General features: G+C 43.3%; 1 protein-coding gene across 1 annotated transcript; it reads left to right on the forward strand.

The window, feature by feature from the left end:
* LOC137095244 (fibronectin type III domain-containing protein 8-like) lies at window positions 1-24,557 on the forward strand. The gene is made up of 5 exons (XM_067461696.1): window positions 1-299; window positions 15,799-15,913; window positions 17,539-17,886; window positions 20,442-20,654; window positions 24,250-24,557. The coding sequence occupies exons 2-5, from the start codon at window positions 15,911-15,913 to the stop codon at window positions 24,361-24,363; spliced, it is 678 nt and encodes a 225-aa protein (XP_067317797.1). The 5' UTR covers window positions 1-299; window positions 15,799-15,910; the 3' UTR covers window positions 24,364-24,557.
* The last annotated feature ends 686 nt before the right edge of the window (window positions 24,558-25,243 follow it).

A 25,243-nucleotide genomic window follows, 5' to 3' on the forward strand; every position in this document is an offset into this window, starting at 1 on the left:
ACGATCCCTTTGGAAGGCTTCAGCAAACCAGAATCCCCAGCCAGGAGGGCCCCATCCATCTGAGTTTCTGGGAATTATCAGAGCAGTTGGTACCAGAAGCAGAAATTACCTGGAAAGGAGAAGAATTGCTCCCCATACTATGAAAAAACTATGGCTTATTTCATCAGTTATTATTAGTGGGTTGCTCTGAGTTTTTTAGACTGTATGGCCAGGTTCCAGTAGCACTCTCTCCTGACGTTTCACCTCCATCTGTGGCAAGCATCCTCAGAGGCAGAGGCGGCCCTAGGTAATTTTCAATGGTAAGCAAACAGGATTTTGGCGCCCCCCCCCCCCCCCAACCAATCATTGATATATATTTTCTGTTTGTCGTGGGAGTTCTGTGTGCCATATTTGGTTCAATTCCATCATTGGTGGAGTTCAGAATGCTCTTTGATTGTAGGTGAACTATACATCCCAGTAACTACACTTGCTGCACTTGCTCCCTTGCCTGGCCCGCTTTGGGTCCGGAGGCGTGCCTGAAGACCCCGGCGTGTGCACCAAAATTCACCTCTTCTCCTGACTTTCTCCTCAGCCATTGGGACCGAGAGAGAGAGAGAGAGAGAGAGAGAGAGAGAGGTGGAGATGCCTTTCCTGAAGGTAGGCGCAAAAATAAAGGAGGGAGTGGAGGTGGGAGATACCTCCAGCCGGAGGGGCTCTCTCTCTCTCTCTTGGTCCCAATGGCTGAAGAGAAAGTCAGGAGAAGAGGCGACTTTTGGTGCGCACGCTGGGGTCTTCAGGCACACCTCCGGACCCAAAGCGGGCCAGGCGCGGCGGCTCCGCCCCTTGGCCCACCCGCGGATTGGGGAGAGGAGAGGAGGCGGGTGGAGCGCCGGGGATCGGGAAAGGGAGCCGGTCATGGGGAAGGAATCGAACGTGGAGAACGATTGAGCGCCGGCTCTGCTCGCGCGCCCGGTGACCGGGTGGAGCAGGAACGAGAGGGGCCAGGCGAGGCGAGAAAGCTGAGACTCCCCCTGGACTGCTAGGGCTGTTGTGAGCTGAGGGGGCGCTCCTCAAGTGGCAGTCGAGGGGCATTTACAGAGGCGCCTCTGCGCCCCTGGCAAAAAAAAAGTGTTCTGCGACTGCTTACTTCTTATAATGGACGGGCCGCCCCTGCTCAGAGGTCTGTTGGAGGTATTTATTTATCTCAGGGGTCCTCAAACTAAGGCCCGGGGACCAGATATGGTCCTCTAAGGTCATTTAGCCGGCCCTCGTTCAGAGTCAAACTAAGTCTGAAATGATTTGCAAGCACACAACAACAACAACAACAATCGTATCTCATCAGCCAAAAGCAGGCCCACACTTCCCACTGAAATACTAATAAGTTTATATTTGTTAAAATTGTTCTTCATTTTAATTATTATATTGTTGTTAGGGTTTTTTGCACTACAAATAAGGTATGTGCAGTGTGCATAGGAATTCATGGTTTTTTTCAAATTATAATCTGGCGCTCCAACCGTTTGAGGGACTGTGGCCTGGCCCTCTGTTTAAAAAGTTTGAGGACCCCTGATTTATCGTGTCAGGAGCAAACCAAAAAGTTGTATTGCATTTTTAAACAAACAAACAAACGAAACACAAAGGTTGCAAGCTTGGTAGTTGATTAAATGTCCTTTGACCAGTAGCTGGCCACATGGAGTGCCTCTGGTGTTACAATAAGAAGGTCCTCCATTGTGCATGTAGCACGGCTCAGGTTGCATTGCAGCAGGTGGTCAGTGGTTTGCTTTTCTCGCATGTCATGGATCCCACTTTGTAGCCCCATTTCTTAAGATTGGCTCTGCATCTCGTGGTGCCAGAGCGCAGTCTGTTCAGCACCTTCCAAGTTGCCCAGTTTTCTGTGTGCCCAGGGGGGAGTCTCTCATTTGGTATCAGCCATTGATTGAGGTTCTGGGTTTGAGCCTGCCACTTTTGGACTCTCGCTTGCTGAGGTGTTCCAGTGAGTGTCTCTGTAGATCTTAGAAAGCTATTTCTTATTTAAGTCGTTGACATGCTGGCTGATACCCAAACGGGATGAGCTGGAGATGTCACTGCCTTGGTCCTTTCACTATTGGCTACTAATTCCTGGCTGATATCAGGTGGTGCAATACCGGCTAAACAGTGTAATTTCTCCAGTGGTGTAGGGCACAGACACCCCGTGATAATGTGGCATGTCTCATTAAGAGCCACATATACTGTTTTAGTGTGGTGAGATGTGTTCCACACTGGGCATGCATACTCAGCAGCAGAGTAGCATAGCACAAGGGCAGATGTCTTCACTGTGTCTGATTGTGACCCCCAGGTTGTACCAGTCAGCTTTCGAGGTAAAACAAGTGGAATGTATGTATTTATGCATCTGTGGAATATCCAGGGTGGGAGGAAGAACCCTTGTCTGAAGGTTGCAATTAGCAAGCTTGATTAGCATTTAGTCAAGGTAAAGGTTTCCCTTGGACATGAAGTCCAGTCGTATCCGACTCTGGGGGATGGTCTCATCTCCATTTCTACACCGAAAAGGCGGTCTTATCCATAGACACCTCCAAGGTCATGTGGCCAGCATGACTGCGTGGAGCGCCGTTACCTTCCTGCTGGAGTGGTACCTATTGATCTACTCACATTTGAATGTTTTTGAACTTCTAGGTCAGCAGAAGCTGGGGCTAACAGTGGGAGCTCACCCCGCTCCCCAGATTCAAACTACTGACCTTTTAGTCTGCAAGTTCAGCAGCTCCGTGGTTTAACCCACTGTGCCATCGGGGTTCCATTATATTTATAGAAACATATTCTATATGCCCATAATAGATCTGGAAATGATGTTGATAAAACACATTGCAGATTAGATCTTGAAAGCAAGAAGGGTCTGTCTGTTTTCCCCCATCCTAAAATCCTTGAGTTGTTCTTACTCATCTGTGTCATGTTTTGGTGCTATTTGCTAAAACTTCCCCCTTCCCTTCACTGCTCTGTTGGCAGGGTTCCTTTCTCAATGAGCCCATTGTCCACGGCTCATGCTGCACCTGCAAGTCAGGAGCTTCTCAAGAGGGAAGGCAGAGGAAGTGATGACAACACATCTCCAGCTTCGCTCTCTGCCTCTCTCCATTTTTAAAATAAAATACCAACAACTTCATCTTCCAGGCATGGATGCTTGCCAAGACCTGTTTTTGCAATACCCACTGGGTTCCTTTCTCAGCAAAATTACAAAAAGTCTCAGTAAAAGATAAAGGTTTTCCCCTGACATTAAGTCCAGTCGTATCTGACTCTGCGGGTTGGTGCTCATTTCCATTTCTAAGAGCCGGCATTGTCCGTAGACAGCTCCAAGGTCATGTGGCCATCATGACTGCATGGAGTGCCGTTACCTTTCCGCCGGAGCGGTACCTATTGATCTACTCACTCACCTGAGTGGATCTATTGATCTACTCACATTTGCATATTTTTGAACTGCTAGGTTGGCAAAAGCTGGGGCTGACAGTGGAAGCTCACGCCGCTTCCCAGATTCAAACCTGTGATCTTTTGGTCAACAAGCTCAGCCGCTCAGCCGTTTAACCCACTGCGCCACCGGGGGCTCCCACAAAAAGTCTTATGGCACTGTAAAGGGCAACATATTTTCTTTAGCATAAACTTTTATGGAGTCAACCGGTGGTGCAGCAGGTTAAACCGCTGAGCTGCTGAACTTGCTGACTGAAAGGTCACAGGTTTGAATCCGGGGAGCAGGGTGAGCTCCCGCTGTTAGTCCCACCTTCTGCCAACCTAGCAGTTCAAAAACATGCAAATGTAAGTAGATTAATAGGTACCACTCCGGTGGGAAGGTAACGTTGCTCCAGGCAGTCATGTTCGCCACATGACCTTGGAGGTGTCTACAGACAATGCCAGCCTTGTCATGGTTAAAGGGGCTTGTGTGTTCCAATGAACCTGTGGGCATAACCATCAGAGTCATGCACTCTCAGGGAGGGCCACAGGGCAGATTGCAGACCGAGCACAATCTGAAGACCTCAATGGCAGAGCAAGCGGAAGATAATATGGTGCATGTTATAATGGCTGTGAAGGTGGAAGAAGGATGCAACAGATTGAGATGCCACCATCATCATGTTAACCACACCACTGGTTGGAACCCTCACACTATGAAGACTGTGTTGAACAGCTATGCACCATTCACCACACATTAAGAAACCTCACGTACAGGCGTCTTCCAAGAACTTGGAAGACCATCATACTTGGACAACAAGGGATAATCTAAATAAGTTAATATAACATGTTAGTTTTTAAGGTGCTACTATAAACCCTATTTCATTTTAAATAATGCAGTAACTTTCCCCATATTCTAGCAAGGAGGAATGGGAGAAACCAGGAAGAATAAGAAGGTAAACAACTGAGCTGGGTTTACATCAGCTAAGAACATTCATCTTAATTTCCTGGAGTATGAAATCATTCTGAAATTCAACCTGGTTAGCTATTGTCATGTGTTGTCAAGTCAACTTTAAATAATAATAATAATAATAATAATAATAAGAAGAAGAAGAAGAAGAAGAAGAAGAAGAAGAAGAAGAAGAACCAGCAACCTTCATCAAGACTTATTATTAAAAGTCCTGCTCAGATTTTACTAACGGAGTTGTTGCTGCCTTGATGAAAGGCCCATCTACACTGTCCACTTAATGCAAGGCTGGTCCAGAGTAGCAGCATTTCTATCTCGTCTTGACAGTGGGAGTCTTGATGAGCTACCTTTAACTCTATCACTTTTTTGTCACTGTAGTGACAACCACCAAGCCCTTGGCCATTGCAGGATGCCTTTGCCAATGTTAACAACTCTGCCTACGTGACTTGGAGAGGGGCGGGGTAAAGAGTAGCATGAGTGACTTTGATGACATTAACAGGATGGTGGCACTGACCCATGTGAATAAGGAACCAATTCCAAATAAGAACCGGTCCTGCTGTTTACAGCACCACAAAGCATGCAGCTGCCCTGATTTTTCCTAATGTGGGTCAAAAACCATGTTCATCAGTTTTACCCCATGCTGAGAGTAGGAAAAATCCTGCTCTGGTGTGGACATCCAGGAGGAACCTCTCAATCACTTTGGAGTTTTGGCCCAAATGGTCTAGCCATCTATAAAATGCTTTTCCTACTGTGTTGCATTTCACGGTGAGTCTTATTTTCTCATGATGCTCTTAAACATTGGACAGATAAACAAGACTTAGACACATATGGCCAAGCAATATCAAAATCAGTCAAGATGACAAATTTATAAATGAGGAAAGACAGAGACATTTGGAGAGGCTGCAACAGTTTGCTTTTGTCAAGACCAGTGGTTCCCAGCCTGTGATCGTGGTTCCCAAGAACCAAAATATGGTCTGCGGACTCATTGTTACTACACTGTTGCAACAATAGTGACTGATCTCATCAAACCCTCTTATAGTGCCAAGGCAACAGGAATGTTGGTAGGGGAGAAGTGTGCCATTCCCACTAGGTCCATACTAGGCCTGGGTAACAACGCAAAAATTTGTTTCTAAAATCGATTTGTAATTGGGGTGTTTTTTTGTTTCGATATTTAAAATAATTACAAAATTTTCCAAAAAAAAAGTTCGGTATTTACGAAATTTCGTAAATATTTACAAAACATTTTGTAAAGATGGCGCCCTTTTTTTTTCAATATTTTAAAAATATTTTTTAAATTTAATTATTAATTTAGTAGAATAGGGAGGAGAAATTATTATTGAGGGAAGGCAGGCACTCACTCTGGCGGGCCCTCTCGCTCGCCGCTCGCCCTCTCGCTCGCCCTCTCGCTCGCCACTCGCCCTCACCCTCTCGCTCGCCGCTCGCCCTCGCCCTCTCACTCGCCCTCTCGCTCGCCCTCGCCCTTTCGCTCGCCCTCGCCCTCTCGCTCGCCGCTCGCCCTCTCGCTCGCCCTCTCGCTTGCTCAGCCGGCGCCGAGAGAGGAGAGCTCCCAGCAAGCCAGGCGGCCATCTTACGTATTTCCGAAATGGACGGAAATACAAAATTTTTTGGCGCCTGCCGTTTCGATATTTAAAAACACTTCCAGGTTTAAAAATAAGTTTTGTAATCGTTTCGTAATTCAAAAATTAACGAATTTTTTAACGAATTACGAATTAACGAAACGAATTGACCAGCCCTAGTCCATACCAGTGGCTTTTTTTTTTGACCAGGGATCACTTTGACCAGGGACCACTCTCCAACATTAGTACCAAAAAGCCACTGGTATGGACCTAGTGGGAATGGCACACTTTTGCTCCTTCCTATCTTCTCCCTCCTGCTGAATGCAAGCTACTTTTGCACTTTGAGCTTAGTATGTAGCAACAGAAGTAAACTGGACAAAGTGGGAAAGTGTGAGGAGGGGGGAAGAAACAGGGATATTAAAAAGAACAGCGGAAAAGTATGAATCACAACTCTCCAAGCCAAATTGGGGCAGTTGAAGGATATAAGCTGAAGTACAATTCGTTCTGATTTATGTTTCCCTTGTGTCTGTGATTTCCTGGGGAAAGTAATTTAATAATAATAAAAAAGAACTTTCATCCGGAGCTGAACACAGGACAAGGGGTGAAGATGCTGCCAAAACAAACAGGTCGTTTAGTTTTGAGTAGGGACACACAGCAGGAGTGGGGGAAAGAGAGGGGAGAGAGTCAGCAGATCACCTGTCCGTCAGGAGAGGCTTATATATAAGAGAGGGAGAGATGCTTTGGCTGCACATACTGGGTTACTGATTACCTCTGTGGCACCTTTCTGAGCAGAACTGGGGACAAGGGAGGCAAAGACCATCCAGGAGGTGGGCAAAGAAGCAGCGGTTCCCACCAACTTCCCTATTCCATCGTCACTAATGTGTAAAAGCACAAATATACCTGAGCTTGTGGTCAAAATGAAAATTTTCTTCCAGAGGTAGGAGACTTCCTCTCACCCTATGCTCAAAAACTCAGCTTTTGTAAAGGCTTGTAGTTTGTCTAAGTGAGCAAAGTACACAGCTACCCAGCCAACTATGAAGGAGCAGGGAACATAGGGCACCAGAAAGAGTTACTTTCAAAATGCAATTCTTGTTTACTTGCACATTTATGTCCTTTCCATCTATGCAGGTCTTCAGGACTGTAAATTCTAATTAGAACCAACATACAGCCATTACCAATAATTGTCAACTAACTAGGGAAAAAACATTTATAGATAAGGTTCAAATTCAAAACAATCCATTTTAAAGGTGCTTCGCCTATGCCTATTTAAAATAACAATGTTGTTAAGATTTAAGAAAGACTAGCAAAGGTATAACAATAAACAATTCATTCTATGAGTCACGACAGATGTATGGAGCCACCTTGAATGTAAAATAAGTGTGTATTAATGAACATACCCTCCAACATTTCACAAATGAATACTGGGCCACTAGGGTTGACTGTTCAACGTAGATTTTAACCCTGTCTGGAAGTGGCCTGGCATTGCCTTCACCAGTTGTATCTTTCACCCTTCAGCAAAGGATATGTCCAAACCGCTTTGGATACTGGGGACATACTCTCCAACTGTCCCAATATGGCAAGAACAATCCCGGTCACTTTTTGACATGGTATGTGTGTTCCTCACTCATAATGTTTGCCATCTTGACCAAATAGTAGAATGTGGTCAAGATGGCAAATTTATGACGGAGGATTAATTGGGACTGTTCCTGCCATATCAGTACAGCTGGAGAGCATCCTTTGCTTAAGGGTGAAAGGTACAACTGGTGAGTGTATCCTTTGCTGAAGGGTGGACATATCCTTTGCTGAAGGGTGAAAGATACGACTGGTGAAAACAATGTTAGGCCACATCCAGACAACGGTCAAACCCGTGGGTTTTTGTCGCCACAAGCTGCCCAAAACCCAGCCACCCAGAAATCCCCCTCCAAAAAAAATAACCTCAAAAAAAAGAAAAACCTGCCAGGCCACCATAAAGGTCCTCCTTCAGTTCTCCTGACATGATGCACCAGGAGATTGGGGGAGGGAGTGATTTTCCTCTTCACCCATATACCCCATCTCCAGGTGCATCATTTCTATGCATGGGAAGACTAAAGGAATGCTTTGATGGTAGCCTGGTGAATTTTTCTTTCTTTTAAGGGGTTATTTTGGGAGAAGGGATGGGTACCTTCTTGAGTTTTCAGGCTAATTTGATGCAGTTCCCGGACCCAATCTACACTGGTTCTACACCTGGTAAGACCCAGAACTTACTTAAGATCTGGTTCTTACCAGGTGTCTAATTAATTCAGAACAAAGCATAGAAACTTTGCCTTGTTCCAAATTAATTCACTTTTACCCGAGGCATCAGCTAAAAGTGTGACAGTTCCCGCATTTTGGGGCCTGTCTGGAAGGGCCCTCAGATGAAAGAGATCTTTGTTCTGATTCTACTTGTCCTTTTAATGTTCTTACATTTTTATTCTTATTTAGCCCTATGGCAACAGAGTAGAACTTTGTTATAAAATACAACTCTCCTCCCTCCTATAGACATATGTTCCACTTGAAAGTGTCTTTATTCTACAACAATTAATTACCTGCAGTATTTGCTTCTGTGATTTTCATGCATCTGACACAATGGCCTACAGTCCACAAAATGTGTTGTCAGATGCTTTCATGGTCGGAATCACTGGGTTGCTGTGAGTTTTCCAGGCTCTATGGCCATGTTCCAGAGATATTCCGTCCTGACGTTTTGCCCACATTTATGGCAGGCATTGTCAAAGGTTGCGAGGTCTGTTGGAAACTAGGCAAGTGAGATTTATATATCTGTGGAATGTCCAGGATGCGAGAAAGAACTCTTGTCTGCTTGAGACAAGTATGAATGTCGCAATTGACCATCTTGATTAGTATTTAATGGCCTTGTAGCATCAAAGCCTGGTTGATTGCTGCCTGGGGATCCTTTGTTGGGAGGTGTTAGCTGGCCCTGATTGATTATTGTCTGGAATTCCTGTTTTTTGAGTGTTGTTTTTATTTACTGTCCTGATTTTAAAGTTTTTTTAAAAAATACTGGTAGCTAGATTTTGCTCATTTTCATGGTTTCCTCCTTTCTGTTGAAATTGTCCACATGCTTGTGGATTTCAATGGCTTCTCTGTGTAGTCTGACATGGGAAAAACAGGGGCCAGCTAACACCTTCCAACAAAGGACCATCCAGGCAGCAATCAGCCAGGCTTTGAAGCTGCAAGACCATTAAATGGTAATCAAGGTGGCCAATTGCGACATTCAAGCTCGCCTCATGCAGACAAGAGTTCTTTCTCCCACCCTCGACATTCCACAGATATATAAACCCCACTTGCCTAGTTTGTAACAGACCTCACAACCTCTGGGGATGCCTGCCATAGATGTGGGTGAAATGTCAGGAGAGAATGCTTCTGGAACATGGCCATACAGCCCAGAAAACTCACAGCAACCAATCCACAAAATGCTATGCTGCAATAGATTTAGGGGTTTATTAAGATGCCACTGGACCCTAGAGCTTCATAGGACAGACTGTCCTGAGCTGTCAACTGTCTATCCTTGCCTTGACCTTTCTCCAAGAAGTAGGAAGTAACTCTAGCTTTGCTTAGGAAGTAGTGCTCTTCGGAAGCTGTCAAGAATTTCAGATGCCTTAGACTGAATGGCTTTCATTAGATGCTGTCCTTCAGGGATCATATTTCTGTTTGGTTTAAAAAAAATCTCACTAACAAAGCCGAATTCTTACTTTATTCCCTTGGCAGTTAATGAAAGAAAGTACTTTCCCTCTCTCTGTCATCATCTGTTTGAAACACACACAAACACACATAAGGCTTTTAAGGCTGCAGTGGAAGTTTGCGCTCAATTAAATTTCTTGGGGCCAATATTCAAATATCAAATCCAGGAAACTCTGAAGACTTTGGTTTCTCAGATCTTTTGCTCTTGGACCAATTACTGGACAAAGGAATTTCAAATACATTCCAAAAAGGATGTGCTAAACAAGAATTTTTTGAAAGTTTTAAGTACAGCCATCACATTCACTGGGATTAGGGACATAAAATCCCATGAAAGTGAAAAAACCACAAATAAGGAATTGCTATTTTTATTTTATTTCATTTTATTTTATTTAGGAGCCCCTGGTGGTGCAGTGGGTTAAACCGCTGAGCTGCTGAACTTGCTGATCGAAAGGTCGCAGGTTCAAATCTGGGGAGTGGCGTGAGCTCCCTCTGTTAGCCCCAGCTTCTGCCAACCTAGCAGTTCAAAACCATGCAAATGTGAGTAGATCAATAGGTACCACTCCGGCGGGAAGGTAACAGCGCTTCATGCAGTCATGCCGGCCACATGACCTTGGAGGTGTCTACCGACAACGCTGGCTCTTTGGCTTAGAAATTGAGATGAGCACCACCACCCCAGAGTCGGATACGACTGGAGTAAGCCTAGTGTGACTTACTCCATATACCGGGTCCTAGAGAAGTGCACTTGGAAAGGACCAGACGCAGGGCTTTTTCTATTTCTGCTCCTGTCTTGTGGAATTCCTTGCCACCCTACATGACTTAGGGCCTTTTACTCTCACACTTAAGACCTGGCTTTTTGCTAGATCATTCGATCTCTGTTGAATTTTAATTTTTGTATGTATGTATTTTATCTTTTCTAATTTAGCTGTCAATCGCCTGGAGCATTCTCGGATGGAGGGCGATTAATAAGTTATTAAATGATGATGATGATGATGACTTATTGTCAGAGGAAAACCTTTACATTTTACCTTTTTTTAAATAATTATGTGAGAGAACACCTCTTTGAAAATCTAAGTCTTCCAGCATAACTTTATGGTCAATTTCTCCTGAAAATTAACAGAATTGCATTGCAGGACCAAGATATTTTTAGAGTGGTATTCACTCTAGGAAACCCCATGTCTTCCAGAATGGCTAGATTAAATTGACCATAGAGGTGTTATCAAAAATTAGACACCACAATGTGATTTTCTGGATGTGTTTTCTCATGTTGTCTCTCATAGTTGAGGTCTACCTATGATGTCAATTACAGGCCTCTCTTATCTTTTTAAGTGGAAGAACTTGTACAATTAGTATCTGACTAAATACCCCCCCCCCCCCCAATTGTATGTGACAAGATGCCATAAGGAAGAGAGAGCAGGCTTGTTTGTGCTGCCCTGGAAACTAGGATTTGGGGCAATGGGTTCACATTACAGGAAAGGAGATTCCATCTCAACAATAGGAAGAACTTCCTGACCATAAGAGCTACTCAGCGGTGGAACTCTCTGCAACAGGGTGTAGTGGAAGCTCCTTCCTTGAAAGCTTTTAAACAGAGGCTGGTTGGCCATCTGTCAGGGATGCTTTGATGGTGCTTTTCTTGCATGGCAGGGGGTTGGAATGAAGGACAGCATGTCCAACATGCTACTTTATCACACTAGAGAATAAATCCACTTTAAATCTGGTTTCTACCTCCTGCAGAATTCTGGGGTTTGTAGTTTAGTGAGGCTGTTAAAGGCTCCTCCCTAAACTACAAACCCCAGAATTCTGCAGGAGGCACCAACCAGATTTAAAGTGGATTCATTCTCTAGTGTGATGGAGTCACAATGACTTCGTCACACTAGAAAATAAATCCACTTAAAATGGTCTCTTCCAACTCTATTTTTGGTCTCTTCCAACTATTAAAATGGTCTCTTCCAACTCTATTATTGTATGATTCTATGATTTTGACAATAGCTGATGTCTCTTCATGCCCTGCATTGTCATTCAGACTATGCAATACAGTATTGTAAAGCAATGGTGGGACTTGGTAGATGCTTTGGCCACAATTATTCTTTCCCCATGTTGAGTTTATTTGGTCACAATGGGAGTGGGGAGGGGGGGGGGTGACTGTGGCATAATGAGGGATAGGCAAATGGTGAGCTTTATGAGCTTGACCTGTTTCTGCAAATACAAAGGCATTCTGGGGGTGGTAAGCCAGCATTCACTTTATGGGTTTGGAGGGTGGAGCACTGGTCTGGGGAGCTTCCTTGAATTTGGGTGGAAATGAGTAATAGAGCTGTGTGTCTTCTGCATACAGATGACACAGAACTCCAAAATTCTGGATGGCCTCACCTAGCGTTTTCATGTAGATGTGTGTCTATGTAGATGTGTGGTCCCACCACCATCACAAGTGGGGACAAGGGAGAGGGGTTTCTCAGTGGTAGCCCTCCGGCTTTGGAACTCCCTCTCCAGGGAGACTAGACAGGCCCCACACTGTCCTCCTTCCATAGAGACTTGAATACATGGCTCTTCAATCAAGCCTTTGAGAATATTTAGCCCCTAGTTGTCCTACGTAGTAATAATAAAAACTTTATTTATATTCTACTAGCTGTCCCTTGCCACGCGTTGCTGTGGCCCAGTCTGGTGATATGGAAAATAATGTAATGAGAAAGTGTTGGTTTCTAATATATGTAATTTCTTTATGCTTGTGGGTAACCAGTATGTCTTGTACTTTCTTTGTCAGTGTTGATGTGGAGAGTGTCTGGTTTGCCTACTCTGGAACAAGCAACATATAATTATTCTTCTTTAGAGGTCCCATTCAAATCTATGATACTATATCTCTGTGTGTGTATGAATCATATATTTATGACTGGGTGGCTCTTTGTCAGGAGGACTTTGATTACATTTTCTTGCCCTGGTGAAGGGAGCTGGACTGGATGGCCTTAAATATTTTCTGTTGGTCATGTGTGGGAAGTTTGCCCCAATTCTGTCGTTGGTGAGGTTCAAATGCTCTTTGATTATAGGTGAACTATAAATCCCAGTAACTACAACTCCCAAATGTCAAGGTCTATTTCCCACAAACTCCATCTGTGTTCATATTTGGGCATATGGAGTATTTGTGCCAAGTTTGGTCCAGATCCATCATTGTTTGAGTCCACAGTGCTCTCTGGATGGAGGTGAACTACAACTCCCAAACTCAAGGTCAATGCCCACCAAACCCTTCCAGTGTTTTCTGTTGGTCATGGGAGTTCTGTGTGCCAAGTTTGGTTCAATTCCATCATTGGTTGAGTCCAGAATGCTGTTTGATTTTAGATGAACTATTAATACCTGCAACTACAACTCCCAAATGTCAAGGTCTCATTTCCCCCAAACACCACTGGTGTTCACATTTGGGCATATTGAGTATTTGTGCCAAGTTTGGTCCAGATCCATCATTGTTTGAGTCCACAGTGCTCTGTGGATGTAGGTGAACTACAACTCTCAAGGTCAATGCCCACCAAACCCTTCTAGTGTTTTCTGTTGCTCATGGGAGTTCTGTGTGCCACATTTGGTTCAATTCCATCATTGGTGGAGTTCAGAATGCTCTTTGATTGTAGGTGAACTATAAATCCCAGCAACTACAACTCCCAAATGACAAAATCAGTGAAGGACATACATTGGGTTGTTAGGTGTATTGTGTCCAAATTTGGCGTCAATTCGTCCAGTGGTTTTTGAGTTATGTTAATCCCACAAACGAACATTACAGTTTTATTTATATAGATTCCATCTCCCCAAAAGGACTCAGGCACATTCCAAACATAAAAGGCAAACATTCAATGCTCGAGTACAACAACAACACATCCATACTAACAAAATTTATACAACCCAACATATAAATACGAATTATGCGGAGCCCCGGTGGCGCAGTGGGTTAAAGCCCTGTGCTGAGAGGACTGAAGACCGACAGGTCGCAAGTTCGAATCCGGGGAGAGGCGGATGAGCTCCCTCTATCAGTTCCAGCTCCTCATGAGGGGACATGAGAGAAGCCTCCCACAAGGATGATAAAACATCAGATCATTCAGGCGTCCCCTGGGCAACGTCCTTGCAGACAGCCAATTCTCTCACAACAGGAGTGACTTGCAGTTTCTCAGGTCGCTCCTGACATGAAAAAAAAATACGAATTATAACTTAACAAACTAAAATTAGATAAAAAGCACAGCCTGATAGTAGCTGCACATCCTCCACTTTATCCCATGCCCTCTCTCCATTACTGCAGATGGCATTTACCATATATACTCGAGTATAAGCCAACCCGAATAAAAGCCGAGGCACCTAATTTTACCACAAAAAGTGGGGAAACATATTGAGTCAAGTATAAACCAAATGTAGCAGCTACTGGTAAATTTCAAAATAAAAACAGATACCAATAAAATTACATTAATTGGGGCATCAGGGGTTAAATGTTTTTGAATAATTACATGAAACTGTAATTTACGATAAGACTGCCCAACTCTGATTAAACCATTATTCTAACCTTCTTCAGGTTAGAAGAAGGTTAGAATAACAGTAATAACAGAGTAATGAATAACAGTAATAACAGAGTAAAATAATGAATATAATAATAAAGTAAAATAATGGAAATGTAATAATAATAATAATAATAATAATAATAATAAAAGAATATAAGATTGGCCCCCTCCCTTCTGACTTTTTGAAGAAAGGTTAAAACCTGGCTTTTTGAACAGGCCTTCGCTAATCCGGCATAATTATACAAAATCATGGAACGACCTGACGATGCAATTGAATAATGATTTTGACAAGGAGATGTACACAACAATGTTTTTATGGCTTTGTGCGGTTTTCTATATTTTTATATTTTGTGCTAAATGTGTTTAACAGTATTTTATTATTTTTTTCCTTGTTTATAATTGCTGAGGCATCAAATGTTGCCAATTGTGAACTGCCCTGAGACGCCTCCGGGCTGAGAAGGGCGGTATACAAATAGGGTAAATAAATAAATAATATGTCAATAATAATAATAATAATAATAATAATAATAATAATAATGAGTAACAAACTACTCTGGGACTTCCAAATTCAGGATGACATAGTTTTCGAGCACAATACTCCTGACCTCACGCTCATGTTAAAAAACCAAGTATGGATTGCTGATATTGCAATTCCAGGCGACAGCAGGATGGAAGAGAAACAACTGGAAAAGCTGACACAATATGAGGTTTTATAGATCGAACTGCAAAGACTCTGGCACAAGCCAGTAAAGGTGGTTCCAGTGGTGATTGGCACACTGGGTGCAGTGCCTAAAGACCTTGGCCTGCACTTAAACACAATTGGTGCTGACAAAATTACCATCTCTTAGCTGCAAAAGGCCATCCTACTGGGATCTGCACGCATTATTTGCCGATACATCACACAGTCCTAGACACTTGGGAAGTGTCCAACGTGTGATACAATACAACAGCCAGCAGAGTGATCTTGTTTGCTGTGTACTAATCTTCTTGTGTTTCAAAAAATATTAAAGAGTAAAATAATAAATGTAATAAAAATAATAATAGGCGAAAATAATATAAATGTAATAATAATGATAGTAATAATAATAATAAATAGAGTAAAATAATAAATGTAATAAAATAATAAAAATAATACTAATAACAGAGTAAAATAATAAATAACCTTGATATAAACCGAGGGGAGCTTTATCAGCCTAAAAAGAAGGGCTGAAAACTAGACTTATACTCAAGTATATACAGTATTTTATTCCAATGTTTACAGCCTGGCCATGGTGCCAGTAATTTACTGCCACAGTTGGAGGATCGCAGCTTGATTGAGTCTGAGTTGATGTTTTTGTATGTGCATGTGTTTTATTTTATTGTATTTTATATTGTGTTCACTTTTGTATTTGTTTTTAGGGACTTTGTGCCCTCTGTAAGCCGCCCTGAATCCCTTTGGAGAAATGGTGATGGGAGATAGATAGATAGATAGATTGCCTTTCCATTTTGTGGCTTTTATTTTATTTTATTTTATTTATTTTCTCTCTGCCAGTCTGTCCTTTGTTGTTGTTGTTGTTGTTGTTGTTGTTGTTGTTGTTCTGTAATTCCAACAATCAAATTCTCCCAATCTGATAAACAGATGCAACCTGGGCAAGAAGAGCAAGAAAGACTTTCATCACCGGTCATCACACCTGCAACAAACTTCATCCAATCTCTTCTTCCTACTGGCAGGATCTGACACTCAATAGAAAATGGTTGGTACCATCCTCCAAAGAGTGTGAAAGCTTTCAGTTATGGGACAAATATAACCTAGGTCTCTAGAGAGCCTGTCCAACCATGAGGCAAACTGAGGCAGTTGTCTCAAGTGTCAAATCCCAAATACTGTGATGCAAAGACTCCTGTTCTCTTGGGTTGTCTGTTTACATTTATTTGATAGCAGTCTTATCGTGGATGCATATTTTAAAATAGCTGATATTATGACATTTGGTACATTACTCAGTTTGTTCATTTCATTTATTTGATTTTTGCAATCTGTTATTATGTACTTCCTGATGCTCATCTGCTTTCTGCAAAGATACCCCATATACGCATGTATTGCTTGTGATTTGGAGTTAATCTATACTACAGAATTAATGCAGTTCGATACTACTTTACTTTCCATGGCTCAGTGACATGGAATCCTGGGAATTGTACTTTTACAAGGTCCTTAGCCATCTCTGCCAAAGAGTGTTGATATCTCACCAAACTAGAAATCCCAGTATTCCAAAGCATTGAGTCATGGCACCTAAAGTAGTGTCAAAATGCGTTCATTCTTCAGTGCAGATACACCCTTAGTTCTGCTTTGCCCTTATATGTATCAGAATTTTGAATTGATCACTTTGATTCATATAACGATTAGCTTTCCATTTATAAGATGGGACAATATAATTATAGAGTCAGAAGGGATCCCAAAAGTGCCAATCTGGTGCCAGAATCCATCATTGAAGTACCCTGCATTGATCCCTGTATAGTAATTTCTATTTGTTTCTGTTTGCTACTACAAGTTGAGCATGGGCAATCCATAAAGTGTTGCTAAAGTTCTGGTGGTGAAAATTTCAGAACTCTAACAAAACTTTCAAAATGTAATTGTTATTGGCTATTTTTATGACAGAACCAATTAGGAACTGCCATTTATAATGAAATGTTGAAAGTTTTGTTAGAGTTCTGAAATGTTCACGACCAGAACTTTAGCAACACTTTAGAAGCAAAACACAAGCACCCCTAGTTTTGCAAGTACTTTAGAACCATTTATAACAGTGGTTCTCAACCTGGGGTCCCCAGATGTTTTTGGCCTACAACTCCCAGAAATCTGAGCCAGTTTATCAGCTGTTAGGATTTCTGGGAATTGAAGGCCAAAAACATCGGGGAACCCCAGGTTGAGAACCACTGTTTTAGAACCATGGATTTCCCATGCCTAGTAGCTTTTGTTAGCTAGCTTAGCTGTGCTAACAGATGTAAATTTCTAAAACAACCACTAGGTGGCAAGCTACATACATTTTTCACAACCCCAAATTTAGTAAGGGGACAGCAAATTGGGTCCCAACCCAAGAGGAAGTGGAATCTGAAATGGGGGAGATGGATAGAGAGTAAAGGGAAATGGAAAATGCAAAGAAATGAACCGTGGTCAATCAATCAATCAATCAAACAAACAAAGGAAGCTATTTTCTATGCAAGCATTAAAGGCACAGGAGTCCACTTTGGCTTGCATTTTGGCAACTATAGCCCTGGGTTAGTATGATGCCTCTTGAAAAGCTATAAACAAGGGACCCAGGGAAAGGGGGAAGAAGGGAAGACCAACCCTCCTAGAATATAGATGAATGGCATTTTTTCTTCCAATTAGTACCAGCTATACAGAGATCATCGTGGATTTGGCAGTGACAGCAGTGACACATCCAGCTCTATCCAGGGCGGCAGCGCTGAGAGCCAAAACAACATCCTCCGCTCAGCTAGCAGTTCACCACACATGTTGGATGCATTGCTGGCTGAATTGACGCTCCCAGAGAAAACTCCAGCCCACAAGTCACCTCGGACTCGGCCCGGCCGCAGCAGCGCAGTCGTCCCAGTGGATCTCAACATGAGCGATGGGGAGACAAGTGTCTCAGACAGTGGCTCAGAATCCCCAGTATGTGTGGAAATGCCACCACAGCCCTTCATTCATGAGCACACCAGCAGCAGCTTCAGTGCTCAGGTTGGTATAGTAAGTAAAAGCATGGGAATTTTGAGTTTTGGGAAGTATCTCCCAGAAGACCGAGGTAGCATGCTGACTGAGCTTTTCTGGGAGATATAATGCTCCAAACATGCACAAACCTTACTGATTGCTCATTCAGGTTCATCCACACTATTCGGTATGCCAAGGCCTCCTGGAACCAAACAGAGTATTAATGCTCAAGTGTTTCTCAATGCTATAACTCCTTAATAACGTTTCTCATGTCGTGGTTTTCCCCAACCATAAAATTATTTTTGTTGCTACTTCATAATTATAATTTTGTTACTTTTTTGTTACTTTTATGAATCGTAATGTAAATATCTGATATGCAGGATGTATTTTCATTCACTGGACCAAATTTGGCACAAATACCAGATGCGCCCAAATTTGAATACTGGTGAGGTTGGGGGAAGGGGATTGATTTTGTCATTCGAGAGTTGTAGTTGCTGGGATGTATAGTTCACCTACAATCAAAGAGCATTCTGAACTCCGCCAACAATGGAATTGAACCAAACTTGGCACACAGAACTCCCATGACCAACAGAAAATACTGGAAGGGTTTGGTGGGCATTAACCTTGAGTTTTAGAGTTGTAGTTCACCTACATCCAGAGAGCACTGTGGACTCAATGATAGATCTGGGCCAAACTTGACACGAATACTCAGTATACCCAAATGTGAACACCGGTGGAGTTTGGAGAAACTAGACCTTGACATTTGGGAGTTGTAGTTGCTGGGATTTATAGTTCACCTACAATCAAAGAGCATTCTCAACCCCACCAGTGACAGAATTGGGCCAAACTTCCCACACAGAACCCCCACCCTTGAAGGGACTTGCTGGCATGAGTCTGCCTCCAGCCCTGCACGCTCTCCTCATTCAGACATGTGCTAAGCATGCCTGCTCTCCCCTCCCCACTTGGAGTCTCAGAAACAACCCTCTCCTTAGCTGAGAGGCTGGCCAATCTCAGCAGAAGGAGGGCTTTTAGTGAGAGGATTTGCTGTCTGTTTCCAAAAAAGAAGAGAAGGACAGGTTGAGAGATTGTCAGCCTTCTCTGGCCTAAGACCATCAGAAATATATGTTTTCTGATGCTCTTTGGTGACTCCTTTGAAACCCCCTTGCAACTCGCGCAGGAGTCCAAACCCCCAGGAGGGGGTTTGGACTCGCGCAGGTTTGGACTCGCGCAGGAGTCCAAACCCGTATGCAGAAATCTTACTTTCAGCATTAAAGATACTGAAACCTTTAATGCTGAAGGCAGCATGCGGGGGGGGGGGGGGGGATCTGGATGGCATTGTCCCAAAAAGTGATATTTTTGCCTCTGCCTACTGCACATTCATATCATTGCCTCAAGGATAGGCATTTCTTTGACTCAATTGCTCCTTCATATAGTCAATGAATGAGGGGACACTATAGTATCTGAGCAGGAACAGAACTTTGACAATGCGTTTGAGTTGGGAACATACATTACTTGTACTCTTGCCTGTCCAACAAGAATATGTGTGCCAGCCAAAGTCCTCAACTGTGGCATAGCAATGAATTTTGAACTGCAGGTGTTCATGAAAGTCCCCATAACCACCTCTCAAAGGGCAGTTAGAAATTTCAAGCAGATGTGCTGATGCAAATACTATTTCTGGCATTTCCATATGCAGCAGGAAGACATCTTTTGTAAATGTAATGGATTTTAAGTCAAACTACTGCAAAATGTGGGGTATTACATTGTTTTCATGATATTAGAAGCCTACTGAGATGTCTACATGTAATTTCAATGGAAGAGGGGAGCCTGATGAGGAAAGGATATGATATTACCATTTGTGGCACAATGGCTTAAACCAGTGGTTCTCAACCTGTAAGTCTCCAGGTTTTTTGGCCTACAACTCCCAGAAATACCAGCCAGTTTACCAGCTGTTAGGATTTCTGGGAGTTGAAGGCCAAAACATCTTGGGACCCACAGGTTGAGAAGCACTGGCTTCACACTGCTGACTGAATGGTTGGTGGTTCGAATCTGGGGAGCAGGATGAGCTCCCGTTTGTTAGCTCAAGCTTCTCATGCAGGGACACGAGAGAAGCCTCCCACAGGATGGTAAAACATCAGAGCGTCTTTGCAGATGGCCAATTCTGTCATACCAGAAATGACTTGCAGTTTCTCAAGTCGCTCCTGACATGAAAAAAACCCATTAGTTCCAATAAAAAAGCCCCATCCTTTTTGTCCTTACAAACCCGACTTCACTAGAGCATTGATGTTCTGTAATATCATAATGTGATAGAAGTTCCTTGTTAGTATTTCACCCTCTTAGGTCATAGAAAGCTATTGGTTTGGACTACAAAGTTGAGGATTGTCAAAGATGTAGTCCAAAGCAGTTCCTTTTCCCAGGTTCTGCATCATATCTGTCTATTCATTCATTCCTGCTGTGCTCTCAGGTCCTTGTTGTGAGAATAATCATTTTACATTATTTTCCAGAGAGAAACAGTTTTGTTAACGAAGTAAGTCAGTATATTTCCTCTGTGGCCTTTTGGCATGATGCTAACCATTTTTTCCTTGCAGATCTCTTGGACAGGACCACAAAACCGCGAGCTTATTTCCTTCTATGAGCTTGAACTGCAGGAGGCCCGACTGGATGGCCAAGGCAAGAATATCCACTGGTTTTGCTCACGGACTGAAGAGCACCTGGAGAACCTGATTCCTGACACTAAGTACATGATCCGGGTGAGGGCTCTCAATGTGGCAGGTGCTGGGAAGTGGAGTGCACCTTATACGGTAAGCACCAACCTGGGAATGCATGATGTGCCTTCCAGTTACCCATGAATTTCATATGGTTTTATTAGGCAAGGAATATTGAGATAGAGGTTGTATTTTGCCAGTTTCTTCTGAAATATACGCTACAGTGTCTAGTATTCATTGCTGGTCTTCACTGAAGTGCTGGCAGAGCTGACCTCACTTAGCCGTCAAGATCAAAGAGGACCTGATGCTTTTAGTGTATTTAGGATTATTGTAGGGCTTAGGGATACTTTATTTACTATTTGTTTTCAATATTTCACATTTCCTTCAGCAACATCATGTGTTCTTTATTCTCTTTATCATCACAAGGATAATGTGAGGTAAGTCTGTTGGTCCTGGGATTTCTACCTCCTTCATCTACACTTGCAGCCCGCAAGATGGACACCTCAGGACTTCCGTCGGACATTTTAGCGGTTTTTAAAGATGCAAATCATTATATAAGTTCTGTTCCTGGGTTGTATAAGCTTCAGAGCCATCTGTGCAGACAGGTTGTTATTCTGGGTTATACATGTCTGTTCCTGATTGCTCTTACTGTGAAAAGATGTACAACGTTGACTAGGGGCCACAACTTTGTCCTGGTCAGAAAAAATGTGCCCTCCACATATTTCATGAAGTTTCTGGCACACAAACAAAGTTTTTGCCTTCTACTCAACTGTCACCTTCTTTTTAGGAACAAACCCAGATAAAAAAAACTCATGATTTCCAAGTGCAGGGACATACAAACATTCAAAGATGCGGATTTCTGGTTCAGAACCTGGATATTCCCACACCTGAAAATCTCATGGTTTTTGTTGTTTGTAGTGATTGCTTCCATGTTTACAGGGAATGGCTTTTGGCCACCCTCCAGTTTGCCGCGGGAGCTCCTAGGGTAAAGGTAATGTCTGGACAGGCCCTCAGTGAAGACTTTAATTGGGATTTCTCCTAGGTTCTAATCTGGTACACCAAACACACACTCTCACACAGCGGAGATTAGATTTCCAAGAATATACTTGTTACAGATGGATCATTTAGAGTTTATTTCTAGAATACTGATCGTAAACGAAAGTCTCAACTATAGTAGAGGTAAAGGTTTTCCCCTGACATTAAGTCCAGTCGTGTCCGACTCTGGGGGTTGGTGCTCGTCTCCATTTCTAAACTGAAGAGCCAGCATTTTTCATATACACCTCCAACGTCATGTGGCCAACATGACTGCATGGAGCACCATTACCTTTCTGCTGGAGAGGTACCTATTGATCTACTCACAATTTGCATGTTTTTGAACTGCTAGGTTGGCAGAAGCTGGGTCTAACAGCGAGAGCTCACGCCACTTCTCAGATTCGAATCTGTGACCTTTCGGTCAACAAGTTCAGCAGCACAGCCATTTAACCCACTGTGCCACTGGGGGCTCATTGTGCAACTATAGATCAATGCAAAAGCTATAACTGAGCATAAATTAAATTTATCACAAGCTGAAAAGGTTTTCCATGTTCTCCAAATGTCATACCTGTCCTTCCAAATGTGTATGTCTTGGGTCTTTTTTTTAATGTACACATTATCATTTTATATGCAAGATAATCTAAAGGTGATTGATGCAAATAACTCTACTGGCTATGTTTGTGCCAAATTTGATAATTTCATTCCCTTTTATAAACTGCATTAGTGCTTATAAACCATTGCATTAGTGCTTATAAACTAGTGCTTATAAAGCCGCTGGGGGAGATCATCCGGAGTTTCGGAGTGCGATGACATCTGTACGCGGATGATGTCCAAGTCTGTCACTCCTTTCCACCTGCTACTAAGGAGGCTGTCCAAGTCCTGAACCGGTGCTTGGCCGCTGTGACGGTCTGGATGAGGGCGAACAAATTGAAATTGAATCCAGACAAGACAGAGGTACTCCTGGTTAGTCGTAAGGCCGAACAGGGTATAGGGTTACAGCCTGTGTTGGAAGGGGTCGCACTCCCCCTGAAGACGCAGGTTCGCAGTTTGGGTGTGATCATCGCTGAGCCTGGAACCCCAGGTTTCGGCGGTGACCAGGGGAGCATTCGCACAGTTAAAACTCGTGCGCCAACTGCGCCCGTACCTTGGGAAGTCTGACTTGGCCACGGTAGTCCACGCTCTGGTTACATCCCGCTTAGACTACTGCAACGCTCTCTACGTGGGGTTGCCTTTGAAGACGGCTCGGAAGCTCCAATTAGTCCAACGTTCGGCAGCCATGATACTAACAGGAGTGGAGCGCAGGGAGCATACAACTCCTCTGCTGCACCAGCTCCACTGGCTGCCGATTTGCTACCGGGCTCAATTCAAAGTGCTGGTGTTGGCCTTTAAAGCCCTAAACGGTTCTGGCCCAACCTACCTATCCGAACGTATCTCGGCCTATCAGCCCACCAGGACCCTAAGATCTTCAGGGGAGGCCCTGCTCTCTATCCCGCCTGCTTCACAGGTGCGGCTGGCGGGGACGAGAGACAGGGCCTTTTCTGTGGTGGCCCCTCGACTGTGGAACGCACTTCCCATGGAGGTAAGATCAGCCCCCTCGCTGATGGTGTTCCGAAGAAGATTAAAAACCTGGATGTTCGAACAGGCATTTGGTTAATCAGTGCAATGAATGTGATGATTACAGGAATGGTAATATGGACGACGAAACTGGATCACGATTTTAGTCATGAGATGCATTGGGTTGTTATTGTTGTGTCAATATTGTGTATTATGCTTTTATGGTTTTAAATTGTATATCGTTGACTGTTGTACCTTTGTTGTAAACCGCGTTGAGTTGCCTGTTAGGCTGAGAAACTGCGGTATACAAGTAAAGTAAAGTAAATAAATAAATAAATAAATAAATAGGACTCTAATAACACTAGTAAATTCAAAATGTGCAAACTCCATGATTTGCTGTTTAATTGGAATTGCAAATATTTCCTTATGAAGTTTTTCCTTCCAGTATAAGAGTAGAAGCAAAATATGCATTCATCCATCTGCCTCTTTAGGCATCCATTTCTCTGGCTCCCAAAACAGCATGCAAGATCCTCATAATAACCCTGTGAAGTATATTGAGACAGATGAGGTCATCCACCACCTCATCATATGTTTGGTGGTCAGCGGCGGCAGCGCTCTGCTCCGCCTCAGGGTGTGGGGAATCTGGTGCCCCGCACCACCCAGATTCAAGGGAGGACGATCATATAGGGGAAAGGTCTCCCATGTTGCCCTGCAGACAGCATATGCCGGCTCCACCCTCCTTTGGCCATGAAGCCAGCACAGCATCATGTGATGGGAGCTGGCCAGCTCCGTAGGTAACCTGGGCTAAAAGCAACGCATACCAGTAATTTTAGCCCAGTATGATGAGAACTTCATTGGGATTTGAATCCAAGGCTTGTTAGATAGCTCTACTCCAGGACTCTAACCATAACTTCTTTGGGAGAATCGGGTTTGCCAAAATTATCAGTGATAGCACTTCAAGATGCAAGCTCACCCATGGTTTACATCTACCCCTTCTATATTTGCAATGTAAAGCACCCGTTTAAGTTTTCTGCAACTTATCAAGTCTCCAGGTTGCTACTTTATTTTCTCCCTAATAACAAGAGCTGGCTTTTCCTTCTTGCAGTTCAGCACAATGCCTCCAGTGCCAGGCATGCCTCTGGATCCATGTCCTGTTACTGTCACTGTGCGACGAAGCAGGAAGTCCCAGAAGAAAACTATATTTGTTTCAGCACCTTAAGAGGACCTGTAACATGGCAATAAAAGTCAGCAACTTCCATTGGCTCCTGTATTTATGAGCTGTGACTGCTCTTGAGTATCACAATGGATGTCTTGCACAGATCACATCCAGTATAGCTGAACAGCAGAGCTTGTAATGCCAGTTTGGAGGATTCTGGGAGATTTAGTCTTAAAAAGACTGGCATTCCGGTTGGTAATAATTAGAATGTCACAAGGCCAATTTAGGACACTATTACACTTTTATAGTTATTGCTCCATCACCATGACTGACCAAAACCTACCCCTTAAGCTATTCAGCCCACATCCTCAGATGAGAAGAGTCTCCAAATCACCATAAAACAAGATGGTAAGCAATGGTGGTGTCAGCCCTTTTGTAGTAGCAGGACATGGTACAACAGACAGTGGCAGGGAGCATGACGGGGTCATGTCTCTACTGCCTATTGCACCATTTCCCACTCCTGGGAAAGAGCCAGATTGATATATTGTCTCTCACCACACAGTTTCTAGAGCTCCAGAAACTCCTCTGTTGTGGGTGGACAAAAGGTTTAAAAGTAATTTTGGAGGGAAGCAATAACACTGGCAGACATAACTATGACATCACACTACCTTGACATGGCTATATCTTTTGATGTAGGATTTTGACCAATTTTTTCCAAATGGGAAGCTGCAGCTAGACATAGACACTAGGGCTCTGCAGAGAGCCGTTTTTCAAAATGGGCTCTGGCTGTTTCGTTTGGTTTTCCAGCCGCAACAGACTGTGTGGCTGCTGACCATGGTTACTTTTGGTTTTAGCTACACGTTGACTGTGGAGAGGCAGCCACACACCCGCATGGGGTTTTTCCTGTGAGCCCTGCTTGTTTATTTATTTATTTTATTTATTT

Source organism: Anolis sagrei, chromosome Y (assembly GCF_037176765.1).
Source record: "Anolis sagrei isolate rAnoSag1 chromosome Y, rAnoSag1.mat, whole genome shotgun sequence".
NCBI lineage: Eukaryota > Metazoa > Chordata > Lepidosauria > Squamata > Dactyloidae > Anolis > Anolis sagrei.

What these genes read in the sequence shown, in the direction of transcription:
- LOC137095244 (XM_067461696.1), top strand. An exon ending in GCAGCAGCTTCAGTGCTCAG is followed by an intron (nt 17,887 to 20,441) that starts GTTGGTATAGTA and finishes TTTTCCTTGCAG; the next exon opens with ATCTCTTGGACAGGACCACA. An exon ending in AGTGGAGTGCACCTTATACG is followed by an intron (nt 20,655 to 24,249) that starts GTAAGCACCAAC and finishes TCCTTCTTGCAG; the next exon opens with TTCAGCACAATGCCTCCAGT.